This window comes from Oncorhynchus tshawytscha, linkage group LG01, assembly GCF_018296145.1.
Source record: "Oncorhynchus tshawytscha isolate Ot180627B linkage group LG01, Otsh_v2.0, whole genome shotgun sequence".
Classification (NCBI taxonomy): Eukaryota; Metazoa; Chordata; class Actinopteri; order Salmoniformes; family Salmonidae; genus Oncorhynchus; species Oncorhynchus tshawytscha.
Genome location: NC_056429.1, coordinates 27,775,116 through 27,802,830, shown reverse-complemented (window position 1 = coordinate 27,802,830; position 27,715 = coordinate 27,775,116). Strand labels below are relative to the sequence as shown.

The following is a 27,715-nucleotide window of genomic DNA, read 5'->3' as shown; positions in this document are numbered from 1 at the left end:
GGAGATGAGTGTGTATCCATTATGTCTAGATGAAATGTACGGAGAGTAGAGTCTATACTTATTGTCTTGGTGTGTAGATTAGTAACCATTGTGTAGATTTAGAGAGCGTGAGCAGCAAATATGGGAGGGAGTTTGTGTGAGTGTGTACAGTTTGTGTATTTGTGTGTTTATGTGAGGAAAATAACTAAGTGTGACCATACTGTGGGGAGACATGATTGAATGAGATGGAGAAAAAGTAAGAGATCACAAGAGAGAGCGTGAGAGAGAGAGAAAGAAAGAGAGTCTAAAGTCTAGTGGTTTGGCTAGGTGATCAGTATTTGTGGAAGGGGGAGATGAGGGAGGAGATTGAGTTGTGAGTGGGAGTCTGGCGGGGAGAAGGGGGAGATGGAAGGGGGGAGAACAGGGAGGAGGGGGAGGTGTAGAAGCAGCCATGTGGGATTTCTCTGGATAGATGTTGGAAGCTAAGCGGGTGTTTGGACTAAACCTTGAGTTCTCCAGCCAGGAATGTGTACAGGCCCAGAGAGACTGCCAACCAGAGAGAGAGAGAGGGAGGGAAAGAGTGAGAGAAGGAAAGGGAAAAAGGGGGGGAATAGGAGGGATAAAGCAGGAAAAGGTAGGGAAAGAGAACGACAGAAGGAGGGAATTAGAGAAGGAAGAAAGAGAGGGAAAAGGGTGGGAGGGGAATGGGGAAAGAGAACTAGAAAACTTTGTGGAGAAAGTGGATAGAAACAGAGTAGGCTTTGCGAGAGAGAGGCTTGGCCTGGGTCTAACTCTGAGAGGAGTGTGTTTGTGGCCTACAGTGTTGTTGGGGCAGCATGGTGACATAGCTGTGATAGTAAGGATTATTTACTACAGTAGACCCCCCCCCCACTGAGACAAACACACACACAGGGGCATGGAGAGAGCACAGGGTTCCTACTGAACTAACAGTAGGGGAGGGTGGGGTAAGTTGAGTGGCTTTTTTGCATTCAGCATCACTCGGCCAAGGGAAATGTAGTATTCTTTCTAACAAAGATATCTACAAACTATATATTTCAGGATGTTTTGTATCCCTAGAGAATCAGAATTCATGTGAACATTACAGTTTTGAAAAAATAGCTTGGCAAAAAAAGTGGTCTCTTGGCACAACTTACCCCGAGGTATGGGATAAGTTGAGCCGCGGGACAGGGTAAGTTAAGCTGTCTACAAATTTCTGTACTGAATGAAATATTACCTCTACCTTTTTAAAACCATGTTTATCTTTATTTCCCAAACACAAATCAACACAATCGCTTTTTTTGTATTTGAATCATTTTAAGCATATGTTAAGATAGGCTTAACACCTAATAAACACTTTGTACTTTTTTGAAACATTTTTAACATAGGCCCTGTTGTTACCTCATGTCCCAGTGGTAATGCCTTGCACAACACCTGCGAAGAAAACTCTTCCATTTTCTCATCTTGCCATTTGCACAACTTACCTCAAGTCAAACATTGACTATATTAGCCCACACAGCGACAAGATGCACTGTTATGCTAGGTTTAAGACCTCATATTGAAGTTTATAGAGACCACAACTGGTGTATAGAAAAATCTTGATAGCATTTGGTTTAGATACAAGCATCATGAACCCTCTAACACAATAAATTCATTTGACTTGGTGAAAATCCATTTTTTTTGGACCTAACTTGCTGTGATAGCCCATCCCAACACTTTTTCCATGTGGTTTCTTCCTTCACAGCCTCCATGAAATGACGACCTCTTCCTAAATATTTGGTCAAATGATTCAATTTGTGTATGTTTTCCTAGAAACAAGGGTCGCTCAATGTATCTCTTTGGCTCAACTAACCCCACTCTCCCCTAGTCTAGAAAAAAGGTTGACATCTTTTGTCAGTCTACCCCGTTTGTTTCCATTTTGGGAAAGAAAGAGTTATGATGATTATTTCACCAGATATTATCACACTTTTCCCAGCATACCTGTAACTACACCGAGGTATAATCTGTGTAGTAAAGTCAAATATTGTAGTGGGTAATATTGTCAAAGAGAAGGCAGAGCAGAGGGGTTATGTTAACCTGGCACTAGAACCTCCTGTACCAGCTAGGATACTAGTAGCTCTCCTTTCAGTAGTGCTGTCAGAGACACCGCTGCTAGAAGAGACCATGTTACTGAGATAAGTTGGTTTCATACCCATGTCAGTGGACTGGGATTGGAGATAAGTGAATTATTAAGGAGGGGTGTGTGTATGTGTGTGTGTGTGTTGGTTTGGCTCCAGCTGTGTCAGAGTGAACTGCTCCAAATGCCTCAACTCCCAGAGGAGGAGGAGGGGGGGAACAGTGGATGGAGAGAGGGAGGGAGGTATGGTAGGGAAAAGGGGGGCTTAGTTTAAGTACTATTGGGCCAGCTCTGTACTTACATGTGTGCATTTGACACAAGTTGCAGCCCAGCCCATCCCAAGACACACTGACACACACACACACACAGTCCGTGGACATCACGAGCAAGCAGTGCTGTGCTAGGCTGAGAGAGAGTTGTGTTGTGTCTGCCTGTCTACACTTGCTGTGCAGACCTTCCTATCCTGTACAGCAGGCACAGACAGGCAGACAGATGGCAGCCGCCCCGACCAACCACATCGCACCTACAGCCTGATGGACAGCTCCCACAGCCAATCCCAGCCAGTACACCCCAGACTTCCTGCTTGATGATTATGATGAATGTAACCCTAGCTGCCCATGTCTTTTCTACTTTACCTGTATCCCACTCTACCTTCCTATCCCACTCTGCATAAGACAGTAGTATTTGAAGGTCTTTTGTACCAAACAGAAATGTGATTGTAATAAAGGAGTGTGTTGTTCTGCGGTACTCAGGTGTGTATTTTGTCCAGCCTCTACTAGTGGGCCTCAGTAGTAAAGCTTTAGCAGCTCCACTAGTCTCATCATCAGACCAGATCAGTGACACTGTGCTCACCTTATCATCCTTGAACCAGGACAGGCTCTCAGCGGTCAGGACAAACCAGTACTCCTTGGTCCCACCCTTGATGATACTGATTGATGGTAAGCCAGCCCTTACGGATGACCTGTAGAGAGGGGTCAGGGGTCAGGGGCATGGAGAGGGACTGAGGGAGGTTAAGGTGGGAGGGGTTGAAGGGATAGTTCACTCAGATTACTAAATTACATCATCTCATGGATACAAAAACAGTAGGATTTGAACCCCTAATGTCAGCTAGCTACAATCTGAGTTTGTATGTCTACTTAGCTATAGCCTAGCATTAGCATCGTTAAAGCTAAAACAATGGGAGTGGTTAGAGTCATGTTAGCGTGCTGTAAATAGAGAAGCAAACATGTGGTCTGGGTGGACTATCCCTGTAATGCTCTGCTCGGCAGGCTGGCTCTAAGCCGGGGGGTTTAGAGATCGAGAGAGGCAGGTGCAAGTTCTGTGGAGCTGGAGAAAGAGAGAGATGGTGTGATGTATCTTACATATGGGTCACAGTGTGGGAGAGAGGAGAGATACTGCATGCATAGGGATCGAGTGAGATACCGTAATGCATGCACAAAGATATCAGCTGTTGAGACAACAAGGATCAGTTAGAAAAGTGAAATGTCCTCTCACCTAGCCAGTCATTACATCACTAGTGGTAATTTCTGACAATGCCTTGAACATATTTCAATGACCAACACAAAACGACACACAAAGAGCATGATGGGGAAAAACACTGGAAATGATAAAGAAGACATGGAAGATACGGTATGGTAAAATACTAGCAATAAATACAGAAAAACAGCTGTTGAAGAACTGTGGGAGAGAGAAACTGTGAGCTCGGTGATAAGACTGGGTGAGGGAGAAACTGTGAGCTCGGTGATAAGACTGGGTGAGGGAGAAACTGTGAGCTCAGTGATAAGACTGGGTGAGGGAGAAACTGTGAGCTCGGCGATAAGACTGGGTGAGGGAGAAACTGTGAGCTCGGTGATAAGACTGGGTGAGGGAGAAACTGTGAGCTCGGTGATAAGACTGGGTGAGGGAGAAACTGTGAGCTCAGCGATAAGACTGGGTGAGGGAGAAACTGTGAGCTCGGCGATAAGACTGGGTGAGGGAGAAACTGTGAGCTCAGTGATAAGACTGGGTGAGGGAGAAACTGTGAGCTCGGTGATAAGACTGGGTGAGGGAGAAACTGTGAGCTCGGTGATAAGACTGGGTGAGGGAGAAACTGTGAGCTCGGTGATAAGACTGGGTGAGGGAGAAACTGTGAGCTCGGTGATAAGACTGGGTGAGGGAGAAACTGTGAGCTCGGTGATAAGACTGGGTGAGGGAGAAACTGTGAGCTCGGTGATAAGACTGGGTGAGGGAGAAACTGTGAGCTCAGTGATAAGACTGGGTGAGGGAGAAACTGTGAGCTCAGTGATAAGACTGGGTGAGGGAGAAACTGTGAGCTCGGTGATAAGACTGGGTGAGGGAGAAACTGTGAGCTCGGTGATAAGACTGGGTGAGGGAGAAACTGTGAGCTCAGTGATAAGACTGGGTGAGGGAGAAACTGTGAGCTCAGTGATAAGACTGGGTGAGGGAGAAACTGTGAGCTCAGTGATAAGACTGGGTGAGGGAGAAACTGTGAGCTCGGTGATAAGACTGGGTGAGGGAGAAACTGTGAGCTCAGTGATAAGACTGGGTGAGGGAGAAACTGTGAGCTCAGTGATAAGACTGGGTGAGGGAGAAACTGTGAGCTCAGTGATAAGACTGGGTGAGGGAGAAACTGTGAGCTCAGTGATAAGACTGGGTGAGGGAGAAACTGTGAGCTCAGTGATAAGACTGGGTGAGGGAGAAACTGTGAGCTCGGTGATAAGACTGGGTGAGGGAGAAACTGTGAGCTCAGTGATAAGACTGGGTGAGGGAGAAACTGTGAGCTCGGTGATAAGACTGGGTGAGGGAGAAACTGTGAGCTCGGTGATAAGACTGGGTGAGGGAGAAAAGAGGAGGACAGGAAGACAAGAAGAAAGAAAAGACTGACAGCTAAAAAGAGAGATTTGGACAGAGGATGAACGATTGAGGAGGAAGTGAGAGAAGGGGGGAATGGGGTGGCTGAAAATCGGTTATGGAGAGGTGGAGGGAGAGAAAGTGAGGAGATATGGAAGAATGAGATGGCAGAGAGAGGCGATATGACCCACATCCTGTTTCACACACTGGAGACACACCAGGGCGGTGACACATGCGCGCACACACACACACACCTTAATTTCTCCCTTGTGTAGCAGACCAGGGTCTGTGCTTGTGTTTAGTGAGTGACCAGACAGCTGGGCTTGGATCTGAGCCAAGTTTACAACTCAGCGTCATTTTGTGCTGCTTACACACACACACACGTACACACACATGCACACACACGCACACACGTACACACACACAAACACGCAAAGGGAGTAGAGTGCAGCCAAAGGGAGTAGAGGCAAAGAGTGCAGCCTATGGAAAGGTGGTAGAAAAGAGAGCCATGGGGCTGTGGGTTTAAAGAGGATGGTGAACAGGACACGACCAGGGAGAGGTACAGTGTCCTAGTAGGAGTAGTGAGGGCTTAGCCTTACAGAGACTGGACTACTCATACTATTAGACTGGAGGGAGGAGGTTACACACGCTGGAACAGGAGACAGAAGAAAGAACAGGCAGGTTAGGATGGAGCTGACACATCGTCACTGTTTCCAGGCAGTTTAACCTGCTCCTTCTACATACAGTAAACGTCCACGTCAGTTTCACCTGCTCCTTCTACATACAGTAAACGTCCACATCAGTTTCACCTGCTCCTTCTACATACAGTAAACGTCCACGTCAGTTTCACCTGCTCCTTCTACATACAGTAAACGTCCACGTCAGTTTCACCTGCTCCTTCTACATACAGTAAACGTCCACGTCAGTTTCACCTGCTCCTTCTACATACAGTAAACGTCCACGTCAGTTTCACCTGCTCCTTCTACATACAGTAAACGTCCACATCAGTTTAACCTGCTCCTTCTACATACAGTAAACGTCCACGTCAGTTTCACCTGCTCCTTCTACATACAGTAAACGTCCACGTCAGTTTCACCTGCTCCTTCTACATACAGTAAACGTCCACGTCAGTTTCACCTGCTCCTTCTACATACAGTAAACGTCCACGTCAGTTTCACCTGCTCCTTCTACATACAGTAAACTTCCACGTTAGCTGCCATTCCAGTCCAGTTGTAAACATTTGTTAAATTCTCATAACACACATTTTAGAATTAGAGAGTAAAACCCAAGCCATTCATCACCTAAGATAAGGTCACTGAGCTGTGTGAAACTCACCTGGTTTCCTGCAGCGCCCTTCTTATTGGTCTGAATACTGGGACAAACACACAAAAGCTTCTGATAGGCAAATTGATATCATTTGTCAAGGTATTGGAGTGGCCATCACAAGGCCCTGATCTCAAGCCTATAGAACATTTGTGGGCAACTGAAAAAGCTTGTGAGAGCAAGGAGGCCTACAAACCTGACTTAGTTACACCAGCTCTATCAGAAGGAATGGGCCAAAATTCACCCAACTTATTGTGGGAAGCTTGTGGAAGGCAACCCGAAACGTTTGACCCAAGTTAAACAATTTAAAGGCAATGCTACCAAATACTAATTGAGTGTATGTAAACTTCTGACCCACTGGGAATGTGATGAAAGAAATAAAAACTGAAATAAATCATTCTATCTACTATTATTCTGACATTTCACATTCTTAAAATAAAGTGGTGATCCTAACTGACCTAAGACGGTATTTTTACTCGGATTAAATGTCAGGAATTGTCAAAAACTGAGTTAAAATGTACTTGGCTAAGGTGTATGTAAACTTCCGACTTCAGCTGTATATTTAAAACCAAATACTTTTAAGACTTTTACTCAAGTAGTATTTTACTGGGTGACTTTCACTTTTACTTGTGTCATTTTCTATTAAAGTATCTTTACTTTTACTCAAGTATGACTATTGGGTACTTTTTCCACCACTGATGATGAGTTTCTGACTTACATGTACACAAGCACGCACACAGACACAGCAGTGGGTACCTTGGTGGTGCATCAGCGCACAGTGGTGATCAGCTTCTGGAGGACCATGTCCACACATTTAATACAGGGATCGTTCAGCTTGACTATCTGTCTCTTCATTATGGCCTCAAACGCCTGGTCTGGGGTAAACAAACCTGTCCTAGAGACACAAATAGAGAGAGAGGGGGAGGGATAAAGAGAGAGAGGGAGATAGCGAGAGAGAGAGGGGGACAGAGAGCAAGAGAAATGGGAGTGGTGACAGGTCAAATAGACAGAGAACCATGACTAAATAATCACATACAGGTAACCTCTCTGACACAAACTCACCTGATGCCGTGGATGTTCTTGATGACATAGCTGATCTCCCGTCGCAACTCCCTCTCATCAGATTCCATCTAAGGACACACACACACATACAATAAGAGGACACACACACACTGAGGAAAAGAGTGGAGACTCACACAGAGACTCCAAGCCTGACCGTGACCAGTTCCAAGTGGAAGCGTTCGTGGAAGATGCGGTTGATCTTGGCTCCTCCAGACAGTTCTATAGGTGTCCACCTGGTCTCCTAAGCCCTCGATATGCTTCTCAAAGTCTGCTGCAAACTGCTGCACCAGCCTGTACACACACTTAATACACACTGCTAACTTTGTTTTCTAGTGTGTGTGTGTGTGTGTGTGTGTGTGTGTGTGTGTGTGTGTGTGTGTGTGTGTGTGTGTGTGTGTGTGTGTGTGTGTGTGTGTGTGTGTGTGTGTGTGTGTGTGTGTGTGTGTGTGTGTGTGTGTGTGTGTGTGTGTGTGTGTGTGTGTGTGTGTGTGTGTGTGTGTGTGTGTGTGTGTGTGTGTGTGTGTGTGTGAACTGACAGTAGCAGGGACTTGGTCTTGCGTGCAGGGTCGTCAGCTCTGTAGTGTTTGAACTCCTTAGCCTCTTTGTCCAGTGGTAGGAGCTGGCTCTGGAGACGACTGCAGAACACTTTTAGACTGTCTCGGATGTGGTTGGTCAGTTGCTGCACACACACCCAGAAAGAAACATCTCATTTGATCTCTGGCTAGTTTCAAAATATATCCACATGGTGTGTGTGTGTGTTTTTTGTACCTGGTTGAGGACTCTCTTCAGAGGTGTGGTACCCATGCTGTCAACCATGTGTCTGTATGCAGGGTGAGACAGGAAGAACTCTTCAGAGGTACGGTACCCATGCTGTCAACCATGTGTCTGTATGCAGGGTGAGACAGGAAGAACTCTTCAGAGGTACGGTACCCATGCTGTCAACCATGTGTCTGTATGCAGGGTGAGACAGGAAGAACTCTTCAGAGGTACGGTACCCATGCTGTCAACCATGTGTCTGTATGCAGGGTGAGACAGGAAGAACTCTTCAGAGGTATGGTACCCATGCTGTCAACCATGTGTCTGTATGCAGGGTGAGACAGGAAGAACTCTTCAGAGGTATGGTACCCATGCTGTCAACCATGTGTCTGTATGCAGGGTGAGACAGGAAGAACTCTTCAGAGGTATGGTACCCATGCTGTCAACCATGTGTCTGTATGCAGGGTGAGACAGGAAGAACTCTTCAGAGGTACGGTACCCATGCTGTCAACCATGTGTCTGTATGCAGGGTGAGACAGGAAGAACTTCCTCTCTCCAGCCAGAGCTGCCTTAATGTCCTTCCTCCCATCAATGTCCTTCTGACTACGATTCACCACCCCAATGTAACCTGGAGAGGAGAGAAGAGGAGAGGAGCGGATGAGTAAAAAGGTGTGTAAGCTGTGTCTCCATGAGTTACAATCCAATACATCTCTGGAGGGCAGCATTCAGATTCAGAAGGTCCTCTGATTTCAGCAGGCCAGCAGATGTTTCATTCAGGCAGCTCAAATCTAATCTCTCTACTGTCACAGCAGCACTAACAGTAGGCTGCATGTCTAAAGCATTACCTCTGAAGGAGCAAGCATGACGGACCTGGCACAGCTTTACCCAGCCTAGACCCAGACCCGAGCACACATACACACACTATCCCAGGGCAGGCTGGCACTGATTGTAATACTGTAACACAACCCCATGAGCTCAGCATGGCAGTAGGATATCAAGCCTCCATTTCAACACTTACCTCAGCACAGCCTGGTCACTGGTGATGTTATGGGAACAGTATGGGAACATTAAGGGGATGTTATGGGAACAGTATGGGAACATTAAGGGGATGTTATGGGAACAGTATGGGGACATTAAGGGGATGTTATGGAAACAGTATGGAGACGTTATGACAACATAATGGAGATGTTATGGGAATGTTACTGTGATGTTATGGAACCATCATGGGGACGTTGTGGGGATTGTTACGAAACCAATAACTAGCCTATTGATTTTGATGCACTTGTTATGTCTAGGGGTCTTATGCAGAGCTACATGCTCTGTCAGCTGATTTGATGTGTGTATAAATGTGAGAAATAAGCATATGTGACCATGTACCCAGGAGACTTTTGGTCCAGGGCCCGCTCAGTCATGATCCCCATAATCAGCCAGTCCAAGTAGATTAGTATTCATACATTCATGAAGACAAAATAAATATTTCCAAAAAACAAACGACAGAAAGACACGCCCAACTAAAGAGGTTAACTAACACAAAGAAAGAAACAAAGGCTGGCTGAGAAGCTTCTGCCCTCCTCTCACACTGAGTCACAATCCTCTACATCGCTTGCGCCTGAGGAATTATCAAGGCTTCCTGGCAGAGCACAATCACCTGACCTGGTTGGTGCTGCCACCTGGGGATGGAGTGTGGAAGTGTAGTGTATTGTAGCCTGTATGCTTCTTACACTAACCTACCTGAACCCAGAGAGTTGGGCCAATGCGGTTTATGTCTGAACACTCCGAGTGCCACTTTCTCCTCCACAGCCGTTGCTAAGTGATAATTGGTGCTTCTGTGTTGTGCTGTTGATTTCTGCTAGTTTTTAAAACCTATGAAGGTGTCCAGTGAAAACAGAGATGCAATTTGTTGACACCACAACACAGCACAGAATTGGATACACGTTATCCCGAATGCTAATGAATAAATAGTCTGTTAAATTCGCTGCTCTGTTCGGCTTGTTTAGGGCAGGTCATTTCATAGGGAGTTGATGGAGGCTCTCTCTTACATCACCAACATTTTGAGAATAAACGTGCTAACATAGCGGCCGTTCTAAAACCTGGCCCAACTCTCTTAATAGCTGGCTCTGACCTAACTTATTCCATAACAGGGATTTTATGGGAACATTATGGGAACATTATGGGAACATTATGGGAACATTATGGGAACGTTATGGGAACATTATGGGAACGTTATGGGAACATTATGGGAACATTATGGGAACATTATGGGAACGTTATGGGAACATTATGGGAACGTTATGGGAACATTATGGGAACATTATGGGAACATTATGGGAACATTATCTCTACACACACACACACACACACACACACACACACACACACACACACACACACACACACACACACACACACACACACACACACACACACACACACACACACACACACACACACACACACACGCACGCACGCACGTACGTACGTACGTACGTAGTGGCAGTAACCTGTTCTCGAGTATGTGCTGGGCATCTGTTCCCTCGTCCATCAGATCTAACTTAGTGATCCCCCTATGGTCCGCTGGCCTGGTGGAAAACTATGACAAAGAAAGGAAGATAGTACCTCTCATCATGTAGTCAACTGATATTCCAATGTAGTGATTATTTGGACCATTTGGCAATGTTCTGGAGAGACGTTATGTCCCTGTTTTGTCTCACCTTGAAGGTCGACGTCCTTGGCCAGTTTGAGCGCCTCAGAGTTTGCCAGGCCCGTGTTAGCTGGAGTAACAGCCAGGACCAGGCAGTTGTCTTTACAGATAAACTGCATGATCATGTCTCTCTCCTGCAGGAACAAATACAATACAACTTTATTTATGAAGGAAGGATTGTAATATTATAATAAATGTTTGATGTGTCTGACCTGGTACTCTACATCAGTAGGCTGACCTCCTACAGGTACCTTGGTCATGCCAGGTAGATCTACCAGGGTCAGGTTCAACACTATCAAAGGATAGACAGACATATTTACTAAGTTTTCACTTGCTGTTTTTCATGCATTTAAGCATCTGGTTTGAGCTATAGGGTGTGTCCCCTTCTGAGGATCGTGTAAGAGTAGTACACTGTGGTGTGTGTGTTGTGTACCGTGAGGGGAATAGACTCGTAGGTTGATGGGGACAGGAGAGAACCCTTATTGGTTCCAGTCAGTCTCACGGTCTCTGCTTCGATCTCCCGACAAACCTCCTGAAAGTCTGAAAACGTCTTTCCCTTACAGTGGAGGAACTCAGCATACTCTACAGAGAGAGAGAAAGAGAGAGAGAGAGAGAGAAGGAGATAGAGAAGGAGAGAGAGAAGACGTCGTGGGTCAATGCCCATTTCCCACAGACGTTGTACCATTTCCCACAGACGTTGTACCTGCTTACAGACAGACTCTGCCCCCTGGTGGGGAGTGTCACACCTACATACAGCAGTATATTGGGATGTTCAGGTTCAAATACAATGCAGGGTCCAATGTGAACTTTTTCCTTTCACTGACCCGGTTGGCCAGAAATCTACTGTCCCAAACAGGATTTCTACTGGTGTAGTTTATAAGTGCATTAGAATCATGCAGGGCCTATAGGTTAGCATGCTGTCTCTCTATATTCATCAATTAATAGGCCACTTGGTATTTAGTGCCTAAAAAAGCTGTGTAATATCTTTTAGAATGTAAGTCATTACTATATTCTTTGGAATTGCATTTTATGTCCCAAAATAGGGCGTTGCCTCTTTAAGATAACTTCTCAACAGTAGCCAAGATGAATGTTAGGTGTCTTTTTGTAGACTATCAACAGTAGCCTATTGCAAATTTGCTACTTTGTTCACTATTGAATGTTTAGTTTTGTAAATAATTGTTCCTATAATAAATTAGCTCTGAGAGTAGATCACTCATATACTGCTCAGTAAATTGTAAATTGTGACTCGCGGGAAGCGTGATGGCCAATCATATTACTCAAATATGGAGTTTTCCACTTGTAACTCAAAAAAAAATAAAATCATGTTTAACATTTTATTTGTCACATGCGCCAAATACAACAGGTGTACACTTTACCTACGAGCTCTTTCCCAACAATTTGCAAAAAATAAATACGAAAATAGTAACACAATAAAATAACAATAACAAGACAATATACATGGAGGGGTACAAGGCAGTTGAGTTAATTGAGGTAATATGTACATGCAGGTAGGGGTAAAAGTGACTATGCAGTTATCATTGGTGGTGATTTTAATACTATAACAGAAGCAAAGGATAGGGAGGCAAGAACAGGTTTTAAATGAACTGCCGAAGGGAAAACCTAGTAAAAAGTTAAAGAAGATTTCCAATTGAAAGATTCCTTCAGAGAACTCTTACCAAACCGCTTTGGATACATGTGGGCTGACCAAAGCACTAAAAACAGATCCTTTTGGGGACAAAAAAATAAATAGAATTACCAGGGGGGAAAACTAAAAAACCTACTGGAAATTGAACAATCATTGTCTGGAAAGCAATGAACTTTGTAATGAACTGAAAGAAGAAACATTGTGAGAAGATTATGGGGCAGTTATGGGGATTTTGCTGCACTTATTATGTCTAGGGGTCTCTTTTAAACTGGTTTGTTTCCTTCCTCAAAGAAGAAAAAGAAAGACATACACACATATACAGTTGAAGTCTTAAATTTACATACACCTTAGCCAAATACATTTAAACTCAGTTTTTCACAATTCCTGACATTTAATCCAAGTAAACATTCCCTGTCTTAGGTCAGTTAGGATCACCACTTTATTTTTAAGAATGTGAAATGTCAGAATAATAGTAGAGAATTATTTATTTCAGCTTTTATTTCTTCATCACATTCCGAGTGGGTCAGAAGTTTACATACACTCAATTAGTATTTGGTAGCATTGCCTTTAAATAGTTTAACTTGGGTCAAACGTTTCGGGTAGCCTTCCACAAGCTTCCTACAATAAGTTGGGTGAATTTTGGCCCATTCCTCCTGACAGAGCTGGTGTAACGGAGTCAGGTTTGTAGGCCTCCTTGCTCGCAGACGCTTTTCCAGTTCTGTCCACATATTTTCTATAGGATTGAGGTCAGGGCTTTGTGATGGCCACTCCAATACCTTGACTTTGTTGTCCTTAAGCCATTTTGCCACAACTTTGGAAGTATGCTTGGGGTTATTGTCCATTTGGAAGACCCATTTGTGACCAAGATTTAACTTCCTGACTGATGTCTTGAGATGTTTCTTCAATATATCCACATCATTTTTCATCTCATGATGCCATCTATGTTGTGAAGTGCACCAGCCCCTCCTGCAGCAATGCACCCCAACAACATGATGCTGCCACCCCCGTGCTTCATGGTTGGGATGGTGTTCTTCGGCTTGCAAGTCTCCGCCTTTTTCCTCCAAACATAACGATGGTCATTATGGCCAAACAGTTCTATTTTTGTTTCATCAGACACGAGGACATTTCTCCAAAAAGTACAATCTTAGTTGCATACCGTAGTCTGTCTTTTTTATGGCAGTTTTGGAGCTGCGGCTTCTTCCTTGCTGAGCGGCCTTACAGGTTTTGACGATATAGGACTCATTTTACTGTGGATATAGATATTTTTGTACCAGTTTCCTCCAGCATCTTCACAAGGTCCTTTGCTGTTGTTCTGGGATTGATTTGCACTTTCCGCACCAAAGTATGTTAATCTCTAGAACGCGTCTCCTTCCGGAGGAGTATGAGGGCTGCCTGGTCCCATGGTGTTTATACTTGCATACTATTGTTTGTACAGCTGAACGTGGTACCTTAAGGCATTTGGAAATTGCTCCCAAGGATGAACTAGACTTGTGGAGGTCTACAGTTTTTTTCTGAGGTCTTGGCTGATTTCATTTGATTTTCCCATGATGTCAAGCAAAGAGGCACTGAGTTTGAAGGTGGGCCTTGAAATACATCCACAGGTACACCTCCAATTGACAGAAATGATGTCAATTAGCCTATCAGAAGCTTCTAAAGCCATGACATCATTTTCTGGAATTTACCAAGCTGCTTAAAGTCACAGTCAACTTAGTGTATGCAAACTTCTGACCCACTGGAATTGTGGGTCAGAAGTTTGTAAACATTTGTCAACAAATGTCTGTAAACATTTGTTGGAAAAATGACTTGTCATGCACAAAGTAGATGTCTTAACCGACTTGCTAAAACTATAGTTTGTTAACAAGAAATGTGTGGAGTGGTTGAAAAATGAGTTTTAATGACTCCGATCTAAGTGTATGTAAACTACTGACTTCAACTGTATGTATATATATATATATATATATATATATGTATATATATATATATATATGTATGTGTATATATATATACGCACGCACACACACACACACTTGCTCATGCATGGAATTTTCTTAATTTTTTTCTCTTTTCTACATTGTAGAATAGTAGTGAACACATTAAAACCATGGAATAACACATATTGAATCATGTAGTAACCAAAAAAGTGTTGGCATTCTCTCAACCAGCTTCACCTAGAGTGCTTTCCAAAAGCCTTGAAGAAGTTCCCACATATGCTGAGCGTTGTGTTGGCATTCTCTGTTGGCTGCTTTTCCTTCACTCTGCGATCCAACTCATAGGGGCTAGTTGGTGACTGATATGGAAGGAATTCCATTTCTTCCCCTTATGAGAGTAAGAGGTTATGAGACTGGGTGATCATCATCATCCTCCTAGCATTAAATATATATATATATATATATATATACAGTACCAGTCAAAAGTTTGGACACACTTACTCATTCAAGGGTTTTTCTTTATTTTTACTACATTGCAGAATAATAGTGAAGACATAAAAACTATTAAATAGCACATGGAAACACGTAGTAACCAAAAAAGTGTTAAACAAATCAAAATAGATTTTAGAATCTTCAAAGTCGTCACCCTTTGCCTTAATGACAGCTTTGCACACCCTTGGCATTCTCAACCAGCTCCATGAGGAATTATTTTCCAACAGACTTGAAGGAGTTTCCACATATGCTGAGCACGTGTTGGCTGCTTTTCCTTCATTCTGCGGTCTAACTGATCCCAAACCATCTCAATTGGGTTGAGGTCGGGTGATTGTGGCGGCCAGGTCATCTGATGCAGCCCTCCATCGCTCTCCTTCTTGCTCAAATAGCCCTTTACACAGCATGGAGGTGTGTTTTGGGTCATTGTCCTGTTGAAAAACAAATGATAGCCCCACTAAGCGCAAACCAGGTGGGATGGCGTATCGCTGAAGAATGCTGTGGAAGCCATGCTTTTTAAGTGTGCCTTGAATTCTAAATGAATTACCAACAGTGTCACCAAACAAAACACCCCCACACAATCACACCTCCTCCTCCATGCTTCACGATGGGAACCACACATGCAGAGATAATCTGTTCACCTACTCTGCGTCTCACAGAGGCAGATGGAACCAAAAATCTCAAATTTGGATTCATCAGACCAAAGGACAGATTTCCACCGGTCTAATGTGTTTCTTGGCCCAAGCAAGTCTCATTCTTATTGGTGTCCTTTAGTAGTGGTTTCTTTGCAGCAATTCGACCATGAAGGCCTGATTCACGCAGTCACCTCTGTACAGTTGGTGTTGAGATGTCGGTTACTTGAACTCTGTGAAGCATTTATTTGGACTGTAATCTGAGGTGCAGTTAACTCTAATGAACTTATCTTCTGCAGCAGAGGTAAGAGGCCAGTTTCATCATAGCGCTTGATGGTTTTTTGCGACGGCATTTGAAGAAACGTTAAAGGTTCTTGAAATTTTCCAGATTGACTGATCTTCATGTCTTAAAGTAATGATGGACTGTCATTTATCTTTGTTTATTTGAGCTGTTCTTGCCATAATATAGACTTGGTTTTTTACCAAATAAGGCTATCTTCTGTATACCACCCCTACTGTACCTGTATACCACCCCTACTGTCACAACACAACTAATTGGCTCAAACGCATTAAGAAGGAAAGGAAGTCCACAAATGAACTTTTAACAAGGCACACCTGTTAATTGAAATGCATTCCAGGTGACTACCTCATGAAGCTGGTTGAGAGCATGCCAATAGTGTGCAAAGCTGTCAAGGCAAAGGGTGGCTACTTTGAAGAATCTAAAATCTAAAATATATTTTGATTTGTTTAACCCTTTTTTGGTTACTACGTGATTCCATGTGTTATTTCATAGTTTTGATGTCTTCACTATTATTCTACAAAGTAGACAATAGTAAAAATAAAGAAAAACCCTTGAATGAGGTGTGTCCAAACCTTTGACTGGTACTGTATACACAGTGCATTCGGAAAGTATGCAGAACCCTTCCACTTTTCCACATTTTGTTACGTTACAGCATTATTCTTGAATGTATTACATAATTTTTACACAATACCCTATAATGACAAATCGAAAACCATTTTTAAAAATGTTTTCAAACGTATAAAAAAACAAAAAACAGAAATATCTTATTTACATAAGTATTCAGAGCCTTTGCTATGAGACTCGAAATTGAGGTCAGGTTCATCCTGTTTCCATTTATCATCCTTGAGATGTTTCTACAATTTGATTGGAGTCCACCTGTGGTAAATTCAATTGATTGGACATGATTTGGAAAGGCACACACCTGTCGATATAAGGTCCCACTGTTGACAGTGAATGTCAGAGCAAAAACCAAGCCAATAGGTTGAAAGAGTTGTCCGTAGAGCTCCGAGACAGGATTGTGTCGAGGCACCGATCTAGGGAAAGGTACCAAAACATTTCTGCAGCATTGACCTTGGTCAGGGAGGTGACCAAGAACCCGACGTTCACTTTGAAAGAGCTCCAGAGTTCCTCTGTGGCGATGGGAGAACATTCCAGATGGAACTTTCCTTTATGGTAGAGTGGTCAGACGGAAGCCACTCTTCAGTAAAAGGCACATGACAGCCTGCCTGGACTTTGCCAAAAGGCACCTAAAGTACTCTCAGACCATGAGAAAGAAGTTTCCCGGAAGATAGAACTCTTTAGCCTGAATGCCAAGCATCACATCTGGAGGAAACCTGGCACCATCACTACGTTGAAGCATGGTGGTGGCAGCATCGTGCCGTGGGGATGTTTTTCCGCAGCAGCGACTGGGAGACTAGTCAGGATTGAGGCAAAATTGAACGGAGCAAAGTACAGAGAGGTCCTTGATGAAAACCTGCTCCAGAGCGTTCAGGACCTCAGACCGTGCTGAAGGTTGACCTTCCAAGAGGACAACGACCCTAAGCACACAACCAAGACAAAGCAGGAGTGACTTCAGGACAAGTCTCTGAATGTCCTTGTGTGGCCCAGCTAGAGCCCGGACTTGAACCGGATCGAACATCTCTGGAGAGACCTGAAAATAACTGTGCAGCGACGCTCCCCATCCAACCTGACAGAACTTGAGAGGATCTACAAAGTACTGAGAAAAGGGTCTGAATACTTACGTGAATGTGATATCAGTTTTATATTTTTAATAAATATGCTTATATTTCTAAAAACCTGTTTTGATTCATCATTATGGGGTATTGTATGTAGATTGATGAGGGGGGAAAAACGATTTCATAACTTTTAGAATATATATATATATATATATATATATATATATATATATATATATATATATATAAAATGAAGTAACAATAAAGAGAGTATTTTTAAAGAGAAGTAACAAAACAAGAGATGCAAACAATTGTCTGTGCTGTATGTCATGAAAGTGAAAAGGTGGTTGGTTTTAATGCTGATCTTGTAAAAAAAAGTGAAAGTGACTAGGGAATCAGGATAGGTAATAACAGCTTATGTGAAGAGTGTGAAATAGTGTAAAAGTGTGTGGGTGTGTGGCGTCAATATGCATGTGTGTGTGTTTTCTCTGTGTGTGTCAGCGTATGTAGTATTGGTACAGTATATGTGTGTTGGAGTGTCAGTGTAGTATGTGTGAGTGTACGGTTAGAGTCCAGTGAATGTGCATAGAGTCAGTGCAAATAAAAAGATGGTCAACGCAAATAGTCAGGGTATCCATTTAATTAATATTCAGCAGTCTTATGGCTTTGGTGTAGAAGCTGTTCAGGAGTCTTTTGGTCCCAGATTTGGCACTCCGGTACAGCTTGCCGTGCGGTAGCAGAGACTTGGGTGGCTGAAGTCTTTGACAATATTTAGGGCCTTCCTCTGACACCACCTCGTATAGAGGTCCTGGGTGGCAGGGAGCCCCGCCCCAGTGATGTACTGTGTCATATGCACTACCCTCTGTATCTCCTTGCGGTCGAATGCCAAGCAGTTGCCATACCAAGCAGTGGTGCACCCAGTCAAAATGCTCTCAGTGGTGCAGCTGTAAAACTTTTTGAGGATCTGTGGGCCCATGCCACATTTTTTCAGCCTCCTGAGGGGGAAGTGGTGTTGTCGTGCCTGCTTCACGGCTGTGTTGGTGTATTTGGACAATGATACTGTAGGTCCTTAATGATGTGGACACCGAGGAACTCTCGACTCGCTCCACTACATCCCTGTCGATGTGAATGGAGGCATGCTCGGGCCTCTGTTTCCTGTAGTCCACGATCAGCTTCTTTGTCTTGCTGATGTTGAGGGAGTAGTTGTTGTCCTGGCAGTGTGACCTCCTGCCTATAGACGGTCTCATCGTTGTCGTGATCAGGCCTACCACCGTCGTGTTGTCAGTAAACTTAATGATGGTGTTGGGGTCGTGAGCGGCCATGTAATCGTGGGTGAACAGGGAGTAAAGGAGGGGACTAAGCACGCACCCCTGAGACACCCCCGTGTTGAGGGTCAGCGTGGCGGATGTGTTGTTCCCTACCCTCACCACCTGGGGGCGTCCCGTCAGGACGTCCAGGATCCAATGCAGAGGGAGGTGTTCAGTCCCAGGGTCTTGGAGGGCACTGTGGTGTTGAACGTTGAGTCGATGAACAGTATTCTCACATAGGTGTTCCTTTTGTGCAGGTGGCAATGGTTAATGTTGCGTGCAATAAAGATTGCGTTATCTGTGGATCTGTTCCTCTAGTAGCCTTGTGTTACTAGGCAGCTCATTGCTGGGTTTCCCTTTGTAATCCATGATAGTTTGCAAGCCCTGCCACATCCGACAAGCATCAGAGCCCGTGTAGTAGGATTTGATCTTAGTACTGTAAATGCCTGTTTGATAGTCTGTCGAAGGGTGTAGAGGGATTTATTATAATGTGTCCCGCTACTTGAAAGCGGCAGCTCTACCCTTAGCTCAGTGCAGATGTTGCTTGTAATCCCTGGCTTCTGGTTGGCATATGTACGTACGGTCACTGTGGGGACGATATCATCAATGAACTTATTAATGAAGCCGGTAAACTCCTCAATGCCATCAGATAATTCCCGGAACACCTTCCAGTCACTGATTGCGTAAAAAGTCCTGTAGCGCAGCATCCCCTTCATCGGATCACTTCTGTATTGAGCGCATCACTGGTACTTCCTGGTTTTGCCTATAAGTAGGAATCAGGAGGATAGAGTTATGGACAGATTTTTCCAAATGGAGGGCGAGCGAGAGCTTTGATATGTCTCTGTGTGTGGAGTAAAGTTGATTTAGAGTTTCTTCACCTCTATTTGCACAGGTGACATGCTGGTAGAAATTAGGTAAGTCGGATTTCAGTTTTCCTGCATTAAAAATAACGGTCACTAGGAGCGTCGCCTCTGGGTGAGCATTTCCTACTTTGCTTACGGCCCTATACAGCTTGTTGAGTGCGCTCTTAGTGCCAGGATCGGTTTGTGGTGGTAAGTAGACAGCTACGAAAAATATAGATGAAAACTCTCTTGGTAAATAGCATGAGGTGAGTAGACCCTCGAGACTTCCTTAATTAGAGATTGCACACCAGCTGTTGTTAACAAAGAAATATAGGATATTACAGTTCTTCAGATCACGTGAATAGGAAAGTCTCGAACGGAGCTCGTCCAGTTTATTCTCCAGTGATTGCACGTTCACCAATAGAACGGAGGGTAGAGGTGGTTAATACACTCGCCGATGTAGTCTTGTCAGGTATCCCAAATGTCAGCCTCTATAATGTCGCCTCTTCCATCTTCAAGTCTTGGGGTTTGGGCCGGTTCCAGGATGAGAAGTATGTAAATTTAAGAAGAAAGCTCATTGAAGTGGAAATCCTCATCCAAATCTAACAATGCAGTGCTGTGAACAATGCGGTGCTGACCCCGATGCGGCACCCGCAGTTTTCTCTGGCAGACTGCGACAGAGGATGTTAATGTCGAACTGGAATGCCAAATGCGCAGTTACTGGCCAGGTCGGGCCAGTGCCTGACGAGATCCACTGGCCCAACATGTTTTTACTGGCCCCAGGCAAGTGGGCCATTGTTATTGTTGGACCCTGCAATGTGTTGCTTTTAGCCTTTTTTTTGTGTGTGTGTGTGTGTGTGTGTGCGCGCGTGCGTGCGCCCCAAGCACCACTGCTCCCACTCTGGCATAAACAAGACACAATGTCAAGTCGGCAGGTGTACACAAAACAAGGCCCATAAACTGTGTGTGGTGCAATCGATTTGTTTGTGGGGCTTGCTTACACAAAGCCCGAAGCTATGTGCTGACTGTGGACCCTAAGCATAAAGACAAGACACGATTGATTAATGCGTTAAGGCACGAGTATAAGGGCACAAAACAGTTTCCAATACAATCAACAAATATTGTTTTTTATATCTTGTCATGAATATTTTTCTACAAATATTTATGCAATTCCTCCTTTACAATTGTTCATGCACTGGTGCTTTTGTTTAAGAATACGGCAAATCATTTCACCTGTGCAGCTGGCTGGTTCTATTATTATAATATTTTTGGTTTCTACTTTGTCAAAAGAATCTGTAACTGGACTTTATTATTTACTATTACTAATCGTATCTACAAAAAAGTTGATCAAATAAATCACACTAATGTTTCTATTGTAAGAGAAATAACTAGGCTTTAGGCCTGTGTTTTTCTAGGACTTTGAAGAATTATACAAAACGTATCCTTGACTCTATCTAAACAAACAACTCTTTTTTTAATTGATATATTTCCATAAATATTTCTTCATGCAATTAATCCCTTACTATAGTTTATGAACTACTTATCAAGCATGTATTTATCAAGCATGTTTGTGCACCTTGCGGGTTGAAATGCATCTGATGCATATGTTAAAGGTGACGCCCGGTACTTATATGCTGAAAGGCCAGGGGGTTCTAGTGTTAAAAGACAAGAGCGGGTATAAACACAACAGTGGAAGCTGAGACATGTCTAACAGCTCTGCTGAGGCAACTATAAAATACATCTAAATCTCAATGTCAAAACGACCCCACACTCATTTTACATTACATTTACATTTGAGTCATTTAGCAGAGGCCCTGCGACCTTTCGGTTACTGGCCCAACGCTCTTAACCGCTAGTCTTCCTTTCTCCCCCACTCAGGCTACAGTATAAACTCTACAAAGAAATAATGGGTGAAATCACTTATTTCTAGTCTTTTATTCCAAATTCAGGGTGCCACCATTTTCCTGTTGTCTTGCTTCAAAGTTTATTTTATAGTATCCTACCATTTATAATCCAGCTGTGACAACACACCTGCAGGAAGCAAGGACTGACACTCAGGGCTGGAGAAACAGCTGGATTCAGGCATCAGACATTAAGTCAGTGATTGCATCCCAAACGGCAACCTATTCCCTATTTAGTACAATACTTTTGACCAGGGCTCCTGGTTAATAAGTGACCAAGTGCTGGTCACTGTCACACAGACATCATCACTACTGTCATAAAGCCATTTCAGGTATCCATACTTCAGTATTCCATACCAACCATACTAAGAGAGCGAGAGAAAGAGAGAGTGAGAAATTGTGTCATAGTCTCCTCTCTCATATCTGCACATCTGCTCTGAAAACACTTGTTAAGCATCATGCCTATTGTCGCATAACTGAACTCATTATTGGTAGGTGACTGACTACTACAGAGAAAGCTCTGATTCACAAACACAGCTACATTGGCATAGGGTTTAGTAAACAATCCATGCCAGCCCTCACTGAATAGGAGAGGCTGTCTGTCTGCCATGTGCATTTATTTGGAGAGCTCAACTGTTGGGAGCCATGAATCATTCAATTCCATTCAATTCAAGGGGCTTCATTGGCAAGGGAAACATATGTTAACATTTCCAAAACCAGTGAAGTAGATAATATACAAAAGTGAAATAAACATTAAAAATGAACACTAAACATGAAACATTAAAATAAAGACATTACAAATGTGTATTATGTATATATACAGTGTTGTAACTATGTGCAAATGGTTAGAGTACAAAAGGGGAAATAAATAAACATAAATATGGGTTATATTTACAATTGTTTGTTCTTCACCGGTTGCCCTTTTCTTGTGGCAACAGGTCACAACTCTTGCTGCTGTGATGGCACACTGTGGTATTTCACCCAGTAGATATGGGAGTTTATCAATATCATGCTTGTTTTTTAATTCTTTGTGGATTTGTGTAATCTGAGGGAAATATGTGTCTCTAATATGGTCATACATTCGGCAGGAGGTTAGGAAGTGCAGCTAAGTTTCCACCTGATTTTTTTGCCAGTGTGCACATAGCCTGTCTTCTCTTGAGAGCCAGGTCTGCCTACGGCGGCCTTTCTCAATAGCAAGGCTATGCTCACTGAGTCTGTACATAGTCAAAGCTTTCCTTAAGTTTGGGTCAGTCACAGTGGTCAGGTATTCTGCCACTGTGTACTCTCTGTTTAGGGCCAAATAACATTTTAGTTTGCTGTTTTTTTGTTAAGTCTTACCAATGTGTCAAGTAATTATATTTTTGTTTTCTCATGATTTGGTTGGGTCTAATTGTGTTGCTGTCCTGAGGATCTGTGGGGTCTGTTTGTGTTTGTGAACAGAGCCCCAGGACCAGCTTGCTTAGGGGACTCTTCTCCAGGTTCATCTCTCTGTAGGTGATGGCTTTGTTATGGAAGGTTTGGAAATCGCTTCCTTTGAGGTGGTTGTAGAATTTAACGGCTCTTTTCTGGATTTTGATCATTAGTGGGTATCGGCCTAATTCTGCTCTGCATGCATTATTTGGTGTTTTACATTGTACATAGAGGATATTTTTGCAGAATTCTGCATGCAGTCTCTCAATTTGGTGATTGTCCCATTTTGTGAAGTCTTGGTTGGTGAGCAGACCCCAGACCTCACAGCAATAAAGGGCAAAGGGTTCTATAACTGATTCAAGTGTTTTTAGTCAGATCCTAATTGGTATGTTGAATTTTATGTTCCTTTTGATGGCATAGAATGCCCTTCTTGCCTTGTCTCTCAGATCGTTCACAGTTTTGTGGAAGTGACCTGTGGCGCTGATGTTTAGGCCAAGGTATGTATAGTTTTTTGTGTGCTCTAGGGCAACGGTGTCTAGATGGTACTTTTATTTGTGGTCCTGGCGACTGGACCTTTTTTGGAACACCAATATTTTGGTCTTTCTGAGATTTACTGTCAGGCAGAATCTGTGCAGAAGATCTCGGTGCTCCTGAATCTCTACCAAACTCAAAACAGACAGCATCTGAGTAACCGATTATTGAATAACATTATGGATGGTTTATCTGATGTGTTGTTGATCCCTATATTAGACTACTATACCTGCCAACAAAGTTCTCCAAGAATGAGCTCTTGCCTGCGCTCTGGCCGCCAACTACAGCTATATGTGACAGGTCCAGGTTGCAGCTCTGGCCCATGGTGCTGAAGGCGTCCTGCAACCTGTTCACCAAGAGGATGAGCTCCATCACCTGGTTGCCCATCGTGACGGAGCTGTCCATCCAACTTTCAACCACCTGCACACACAACACCATCCAAACACTATGGTTCGGTAAAGCTGAAAAAAGATGAAGACAGTCAAAGAGAAACATTTGAATGTTATTGGGAGTTTCAGGATTGATAGCTAACGTTAGCTGACAACAAAAAGTGCAAGGAATTTAGCTAAATTTAAAAGCTACTTCAAGTGCTGAGTGATGTTTATTAATGTTAGCCAACTGCCCAGTCCGCATGCCACTAAAACACAAATATAACGTTTGTATACCTAGCAATTATTGATATTTTTATTTGTTTTGCAAGTTGTCATTTTTGCCTTGTATTGCTGATTACTTAACCTACTGTCAAGTAGTGACTCCAGTCCAATTAGTTGGCAACTAACACTGGTCCAGTCACCGCGCACCCAAGCCGGACCCAAACGTCCGTCCAGCAAGTTACATCGTGTTTATATATAGCCTATTGTTCAAAAAGTCAGTCCCTAAAAGTCAAAGAGATAATCGTGAAGATAACATTTCCTCCGGTGGACTTCAGTTCTGGTTCGGTTCAGTTCTAAGCAACAATTCGATAACAGTTCGATTCATCTGACAGGCAGCTAACGTTAACGGGTCGTTACAGTCATAAACCCCGCCCATTTCTACAATTTATCTTCATAAAATCTGATTTTAAACCTAACCTTAACCACACTACTAACCGTATGCCTAACCCGAAATGAAGGTTAAATGTTTTTCATCCATTTGTACGATACAGCCATTTTGACTGTGGCTGTGCTATCTAGTGGAAAAATCTGCGACTGAGTTCCCAAAGGCAGTTTGCACGTCCATTCACTCCAAAGGAACAGATAGCAAATTATAATATTAGTTTGGCTTGACAGACAGAAAATATTCCCGCCTCAAGTCCAGGGTTATAAATCCCACCTTTCAATGCACCCAACTCGCAGAGATACTTTGAACATGCTGCAAGATTCATCTACTGTAAATAACACTGCTGCACTCTTCAGCAGTGAGAGAGAGTGTGTGAGGGACTGCAGTCTAAAATCAGAAGGGGTGGCATCTGTGTAACATATGAGATAGTTAAAGTCTGATAGAAAATAAAATAGTTTCAAAAGCAACTGTAATCCTGAGAAAATCACTGCAGGGTTCATCATCAATAAACACCAGAGAGAAGTTTGAGAATAAAACATTCTTTACTTGATTGATAGTGTTAGAATAAACTACATCTGTACATGTTTTTATTTTGTATACAGTAAAGTATGAGATCATGATACTTGTTCACAAGGTCTTCCCCTCTTCTCCTCATTCTCATCCTCATGCAACCTTCAGGTTCAGCACTGCAGGGTCCAGCTCCAGCCCTCCTCCACCCAGCCCCACCAGGAGCACTGACACTAGGACGTCTAGAGAGGGAAGGTGGGACAGACAGAGGTTCGAGGAGACATGACAGACAGAATACATTTAGCTGATTCATCAGACCTGAAGTGTCAGGTGACAAATTCCTGCAGGCAAATAAAAGTACATTTGAGAAAAAGTGTCAAACACAGACCGGTGTTTGGCAGGTGTGTGTGGATAGGCACGAAGTAATTGACTTGCAGACACACCTACCTTTGTTGTGGTTGGAGCCCACCCCTAGTATGGCAAGGCCAGCCACCATGACCCTGTGGTGGGCACAACAGACCAAGCCCTTATCCACCGCCAGGGTGCCACCTGGTGTCTGTGAGGGCACAGGGGGAGGGGCAGAGGGCTTTCCTTCTGCTCTTTTTCTGAGTAGAGGCTGCTGGTCAATGTAAAAAGACTATTAGCCACTGAACTCAGGCATTGAGTAATCAAAACACTCTGTGTGTGAGAGAGAGAGAGAGTGAGTGAGTGAGTGAGTGTGTGTGTGTGTGTGTGTGTGTGTGTGTGTGTGTGTGTGTGTGTGTGTGTGTGTGTGTGTGTGTGTGTGTGTGTGTGTGTGTGTGTGTGTGTGTGTGTGTGTGTGTGTGTGTGTGTGTGTGTGTGTGAGAGAGAGAGAGAGAGTGAGTGAGAGAGAACCTGTGGTTGTTGGGTCAGTGAGGCAGCTCTCTGACTGGACCAGTCCTTCATTAAACAGGAACACTAGTCTGCAGTTGAGATGACCAACCTCTCCTCTCACGTCCTCTACAGAGTACTGACCACTCAGAACACTGTTACCACGACTCACTACCTCCCTCCAACCTAGCTCACTTCCCACCGACAGGAACGGAACACATACAGGGAGAGGGACGGGGCCAGGGATGGAGAAAGGGGGAAAACGGTTGAAGGAATAAGGGGGAGACAATAGAGAAATAAATAATGATAAAATATGGAATAATCACATCTCCCATCCCCATGGGAGAGAGCTCTGTTTGGACAGACTGCATGTCCGTATACTCCTGGTCCCTATGCAACCAGTCACCTTTAGTTAGCGCTAGTTGCTAGTTGGCCACGACCCTCAGCTGAGCCATGAATGAGGCAATTATGTTCCACATAAAAATAATAAAAAAGCATTCAATTCAAATTAACACATTCCCCATGTTGTTTAATAAGATAAACCTCAGTAGCCGTTAAACATTTAATTTGGGAGGGATTTCACTTGTTACGTGTCACACCTCGAAATCAAACAAACAAATGCACTTTTTATGTAGTTAGGCACGCGTCTATTCTTTTATATTAAATTGCGCAAACTCCAAACATATCGTGGTACGTGTCGGGATCGCACTTCGCTCTAGTCTGCATGCGTGCTGGTTCAATGGAAGTAGCTATAGAGGGTCAAATTAGCCCCTACACAATTGATCCTTTTCACTCCCTCAGCTATGGGACACGTACATGGCAGACACATATTACTAACAGACAACACTCCTGGAGTGCAACTCTATGTGCAGGGCTGCTGGCTTTGGTTAAAGCCCTGTTAAAGCCGTGCTTCTACACCTGCATTGCTTGCTTTCTGGGGTTTTAGGCTGGGTTTCTGTACAGCACTTTGAGATATCAGCTGATGTAAGAAGGGCTATATATATATACATTTGATTTGATGTTATAATCCCTGTCGAACAACTCAACATCCTCACACCCCCAGCCCACTTCAGCCAGTATCCTCCCAGCTAGAACCCCCTCCTCCTGGGAGGAAATGGCAACCAGTGTCCCCTTGTCCAGTGTAGCTTGGTAGCTTCTGTCCTCATTGGGGTTCTGTATGGCATCCACCTTCTGGAAGGTCAGGTGATTCACCACCGTCTCACTGATGTCAATGTTGGTCAGATGTCTGTAGCCGACATCATACAGATGCTCACTCAGCTCAGAGTTACCACAGCCCACCACCAAGATCTGGGAGACGAGACAAGTGAGAGACAAATAGAAGAAATGTCTTGTACATGGATTTCAGGTTCAGGACGTAAAAATGGTGCCACAGATGTGTAGGGTGCCTTTGGTGTAAGCCTAGGTTGTCACCTTATCCCGAGGTTTGATGTATTTGAGCAGCATGCCACAGAGTTTGTTGTTGTCTCCATACCAGTCAAAAGCCGTCTCTCCTCTCTTCTTGAAGAAGAGTTCCCAGTACTCAGTGGAGCTGAACCCCTCGGTAGTGCGAGTTAGAAGACTCATTTTCACTAGGTAGCAAGGTGTATCCTGGTGTATCTCTGTAGGCTACTTCAACAAACTAACATGTAAGGCAACTTTCAAATAGCTTTAAACAAGCTAAGATTCAGTCACTTGCAGGATATCATAACTGTTAACTTACTAAGTTACGGATAGCAACTGTTGTATCGTCATTTTGTCCAAAATATGCCGTTCTCTAAATATAAATGGTTGCATTTTAGTTTGCCGTCTTCCCGACATGGTATGTTCACCCGGACATTATTTCCAGCTGTACACAACAACATTCCGATTGGA

At 43.7% G+C, this 27,715-nt stretch overlaps 3 protein-coding genes across 4 annotated transcripts in view; all 3 read right to left on the bottom strand.

Annotated features, from left to right (window-relative positions):
• Positions 1 to 23,833, bottom strand: part of dnm3a (dynamin 3a) — a 45,042-nt gene extending 21,209 nt beyond the window's left edge. The window contains 17 exon segments of the mRNA XM_042327919.1: positions 2,945 to 3,023; positions 3,025 to 3,053; positions 6,278 to 6,314; positions 6,984 to 7,160; positions 7,328 to 7,395; positions 7,482 to 7,550; positions 7,552 to 7,618; positions 7,864 to 8,006; positions 8,096 to 8,143; positions 8,599 to 8,711; positions 10,571 to 10,645; positions 10,648 to 10,662; positions 10,795 to 10,918; positions 10,997 to 11,076; positions 11,218 to 11,259; positions 11,262 to 11,366; positions 23,710 to 23,833. Coding sequence (XP_042183853.1) covers positions 2,945 to 3,023; positions 3,025 to 3,053; positions 6,278 to 6,314; positions 6,984 to 7,160; positions 7,328 to 7,395; positions 7,482 to 7,550; positions 7,552 to 7,618; positions 7,864 to 8,006; positions 8,096 to 8,143; positions 8,599 to 8,711; positions 10,571 to 10,645; positions 10,648 to 10,662; positions 10,795 to 10,918; positions 10,997 to 11,076; positions 11,218 to 11,259; positions 11,262 to 11,366; positions 23,710 to 23,833 — 1,395 coding nt within the window.
• A 1,157-nt stretch (positions 23,834 to 24,990) lies between these two features.
• On the bottom strand, positions 24,991 to 26,195 carry LOC112248771 (eEF1A lysine and N-terminal methyltransferase). 2 transcript variants are annotated; one of them, XM_024418078.2, is made up of 3 exons: positions 25,868 to 26,195; positions 25,439 to 25,610; positions 24,991 to 25,233 (listed from the first exon to the last, which is right to left on the bottom strand). In XM_024418078.2, the coding sequence occupies exons 1-3, from the start codon at positions 25,916 to 25,918 to the stop codon at positions 25,148 to 25,150; spliced, it is 309 nt and encodes a 102-aa protein (XP_024273846.1). In that variant the 5' UTR covers positions 25,919 to 26,195; the 3' UTR covers positions 24,991 to 25,147. The 2 variants fall into 2 exon arrangements, with proteins under 2 accessions (XP_024273846.1, XP_024273855.1); XM_024418087.2 differs by having other exon boundaries at positions 25,439 to 25,607.
• Positions 26,196 to 26,345: 150 nt separating this feature from the next.
• Positions 26,346 to 27,706, bottom strand: LOC112248765 (eEF1A lysine and N-terminal methyltransferase). The gene is made up of 2 exons (XM_024418066.2): positions 27,275 to 27,706; positions 26,346 to 27,151 (listed from the first exon to the last, which is right to left on the bottom strand). The coding sequence occupies exons 1-2, from the start codon at positions 27,425 to 27,427 to the stop codon at positions 26,819 to 26,821; spliced, it is 486 nt and encodes a 161-aa protein (XP_024273834.1). The 5' UTR covers positions 27,428 to 27,706; the 3' UTR covers positions 26,346 to 26,818.
• Positions 27,707 to 27,715: the final 9 nt, after the last annotated feature.

What these genes read in the sequence shown, in the direction of transcription:
- LOC112248765 (XM_024418066.2), bottom strand. Translation starts at nt 27,427, where the DNA reads ATGAGTCTTCTAACTCGCACTACCGAGGGGTTCAGCTCCACTGAGTAC. An exon ending in ACATCAAACCTCGGGATAAG is followed by an intron (nt 27,152 to 27,274) that starts GTGACAACCTAG and finishes CTCGTCTCCCAG; the next exon opens with ATCTTGGTGGTGGGCTGTGG.
- LOC112248771 (XM_024418078.2), bottom strand. Translation starts at nt 25,918, where the DNA reads ATGAAGGACTGGTCCAGTCAGAGAGCTGCCTCACTGACCCAACAACCA. An exon ending in CACTGACCCAACAACCACAG is followed by an intron (nt 25,611 to 25,867) that starts GTTCTCTCTCAC and finishes TACATTGACCAG; the next exon opens with CAGCCTCTACTCAGAAAAAG. An exon ending in GGGCTCCAACCACAACAAAG is followed by an intron (nt 25,234 to 25,438) that starts GTAGGTGTGTCT and finishes TTCCCTCTCTAG; the next exon opens with ACGTCCTAGTGTCAGTGCTC.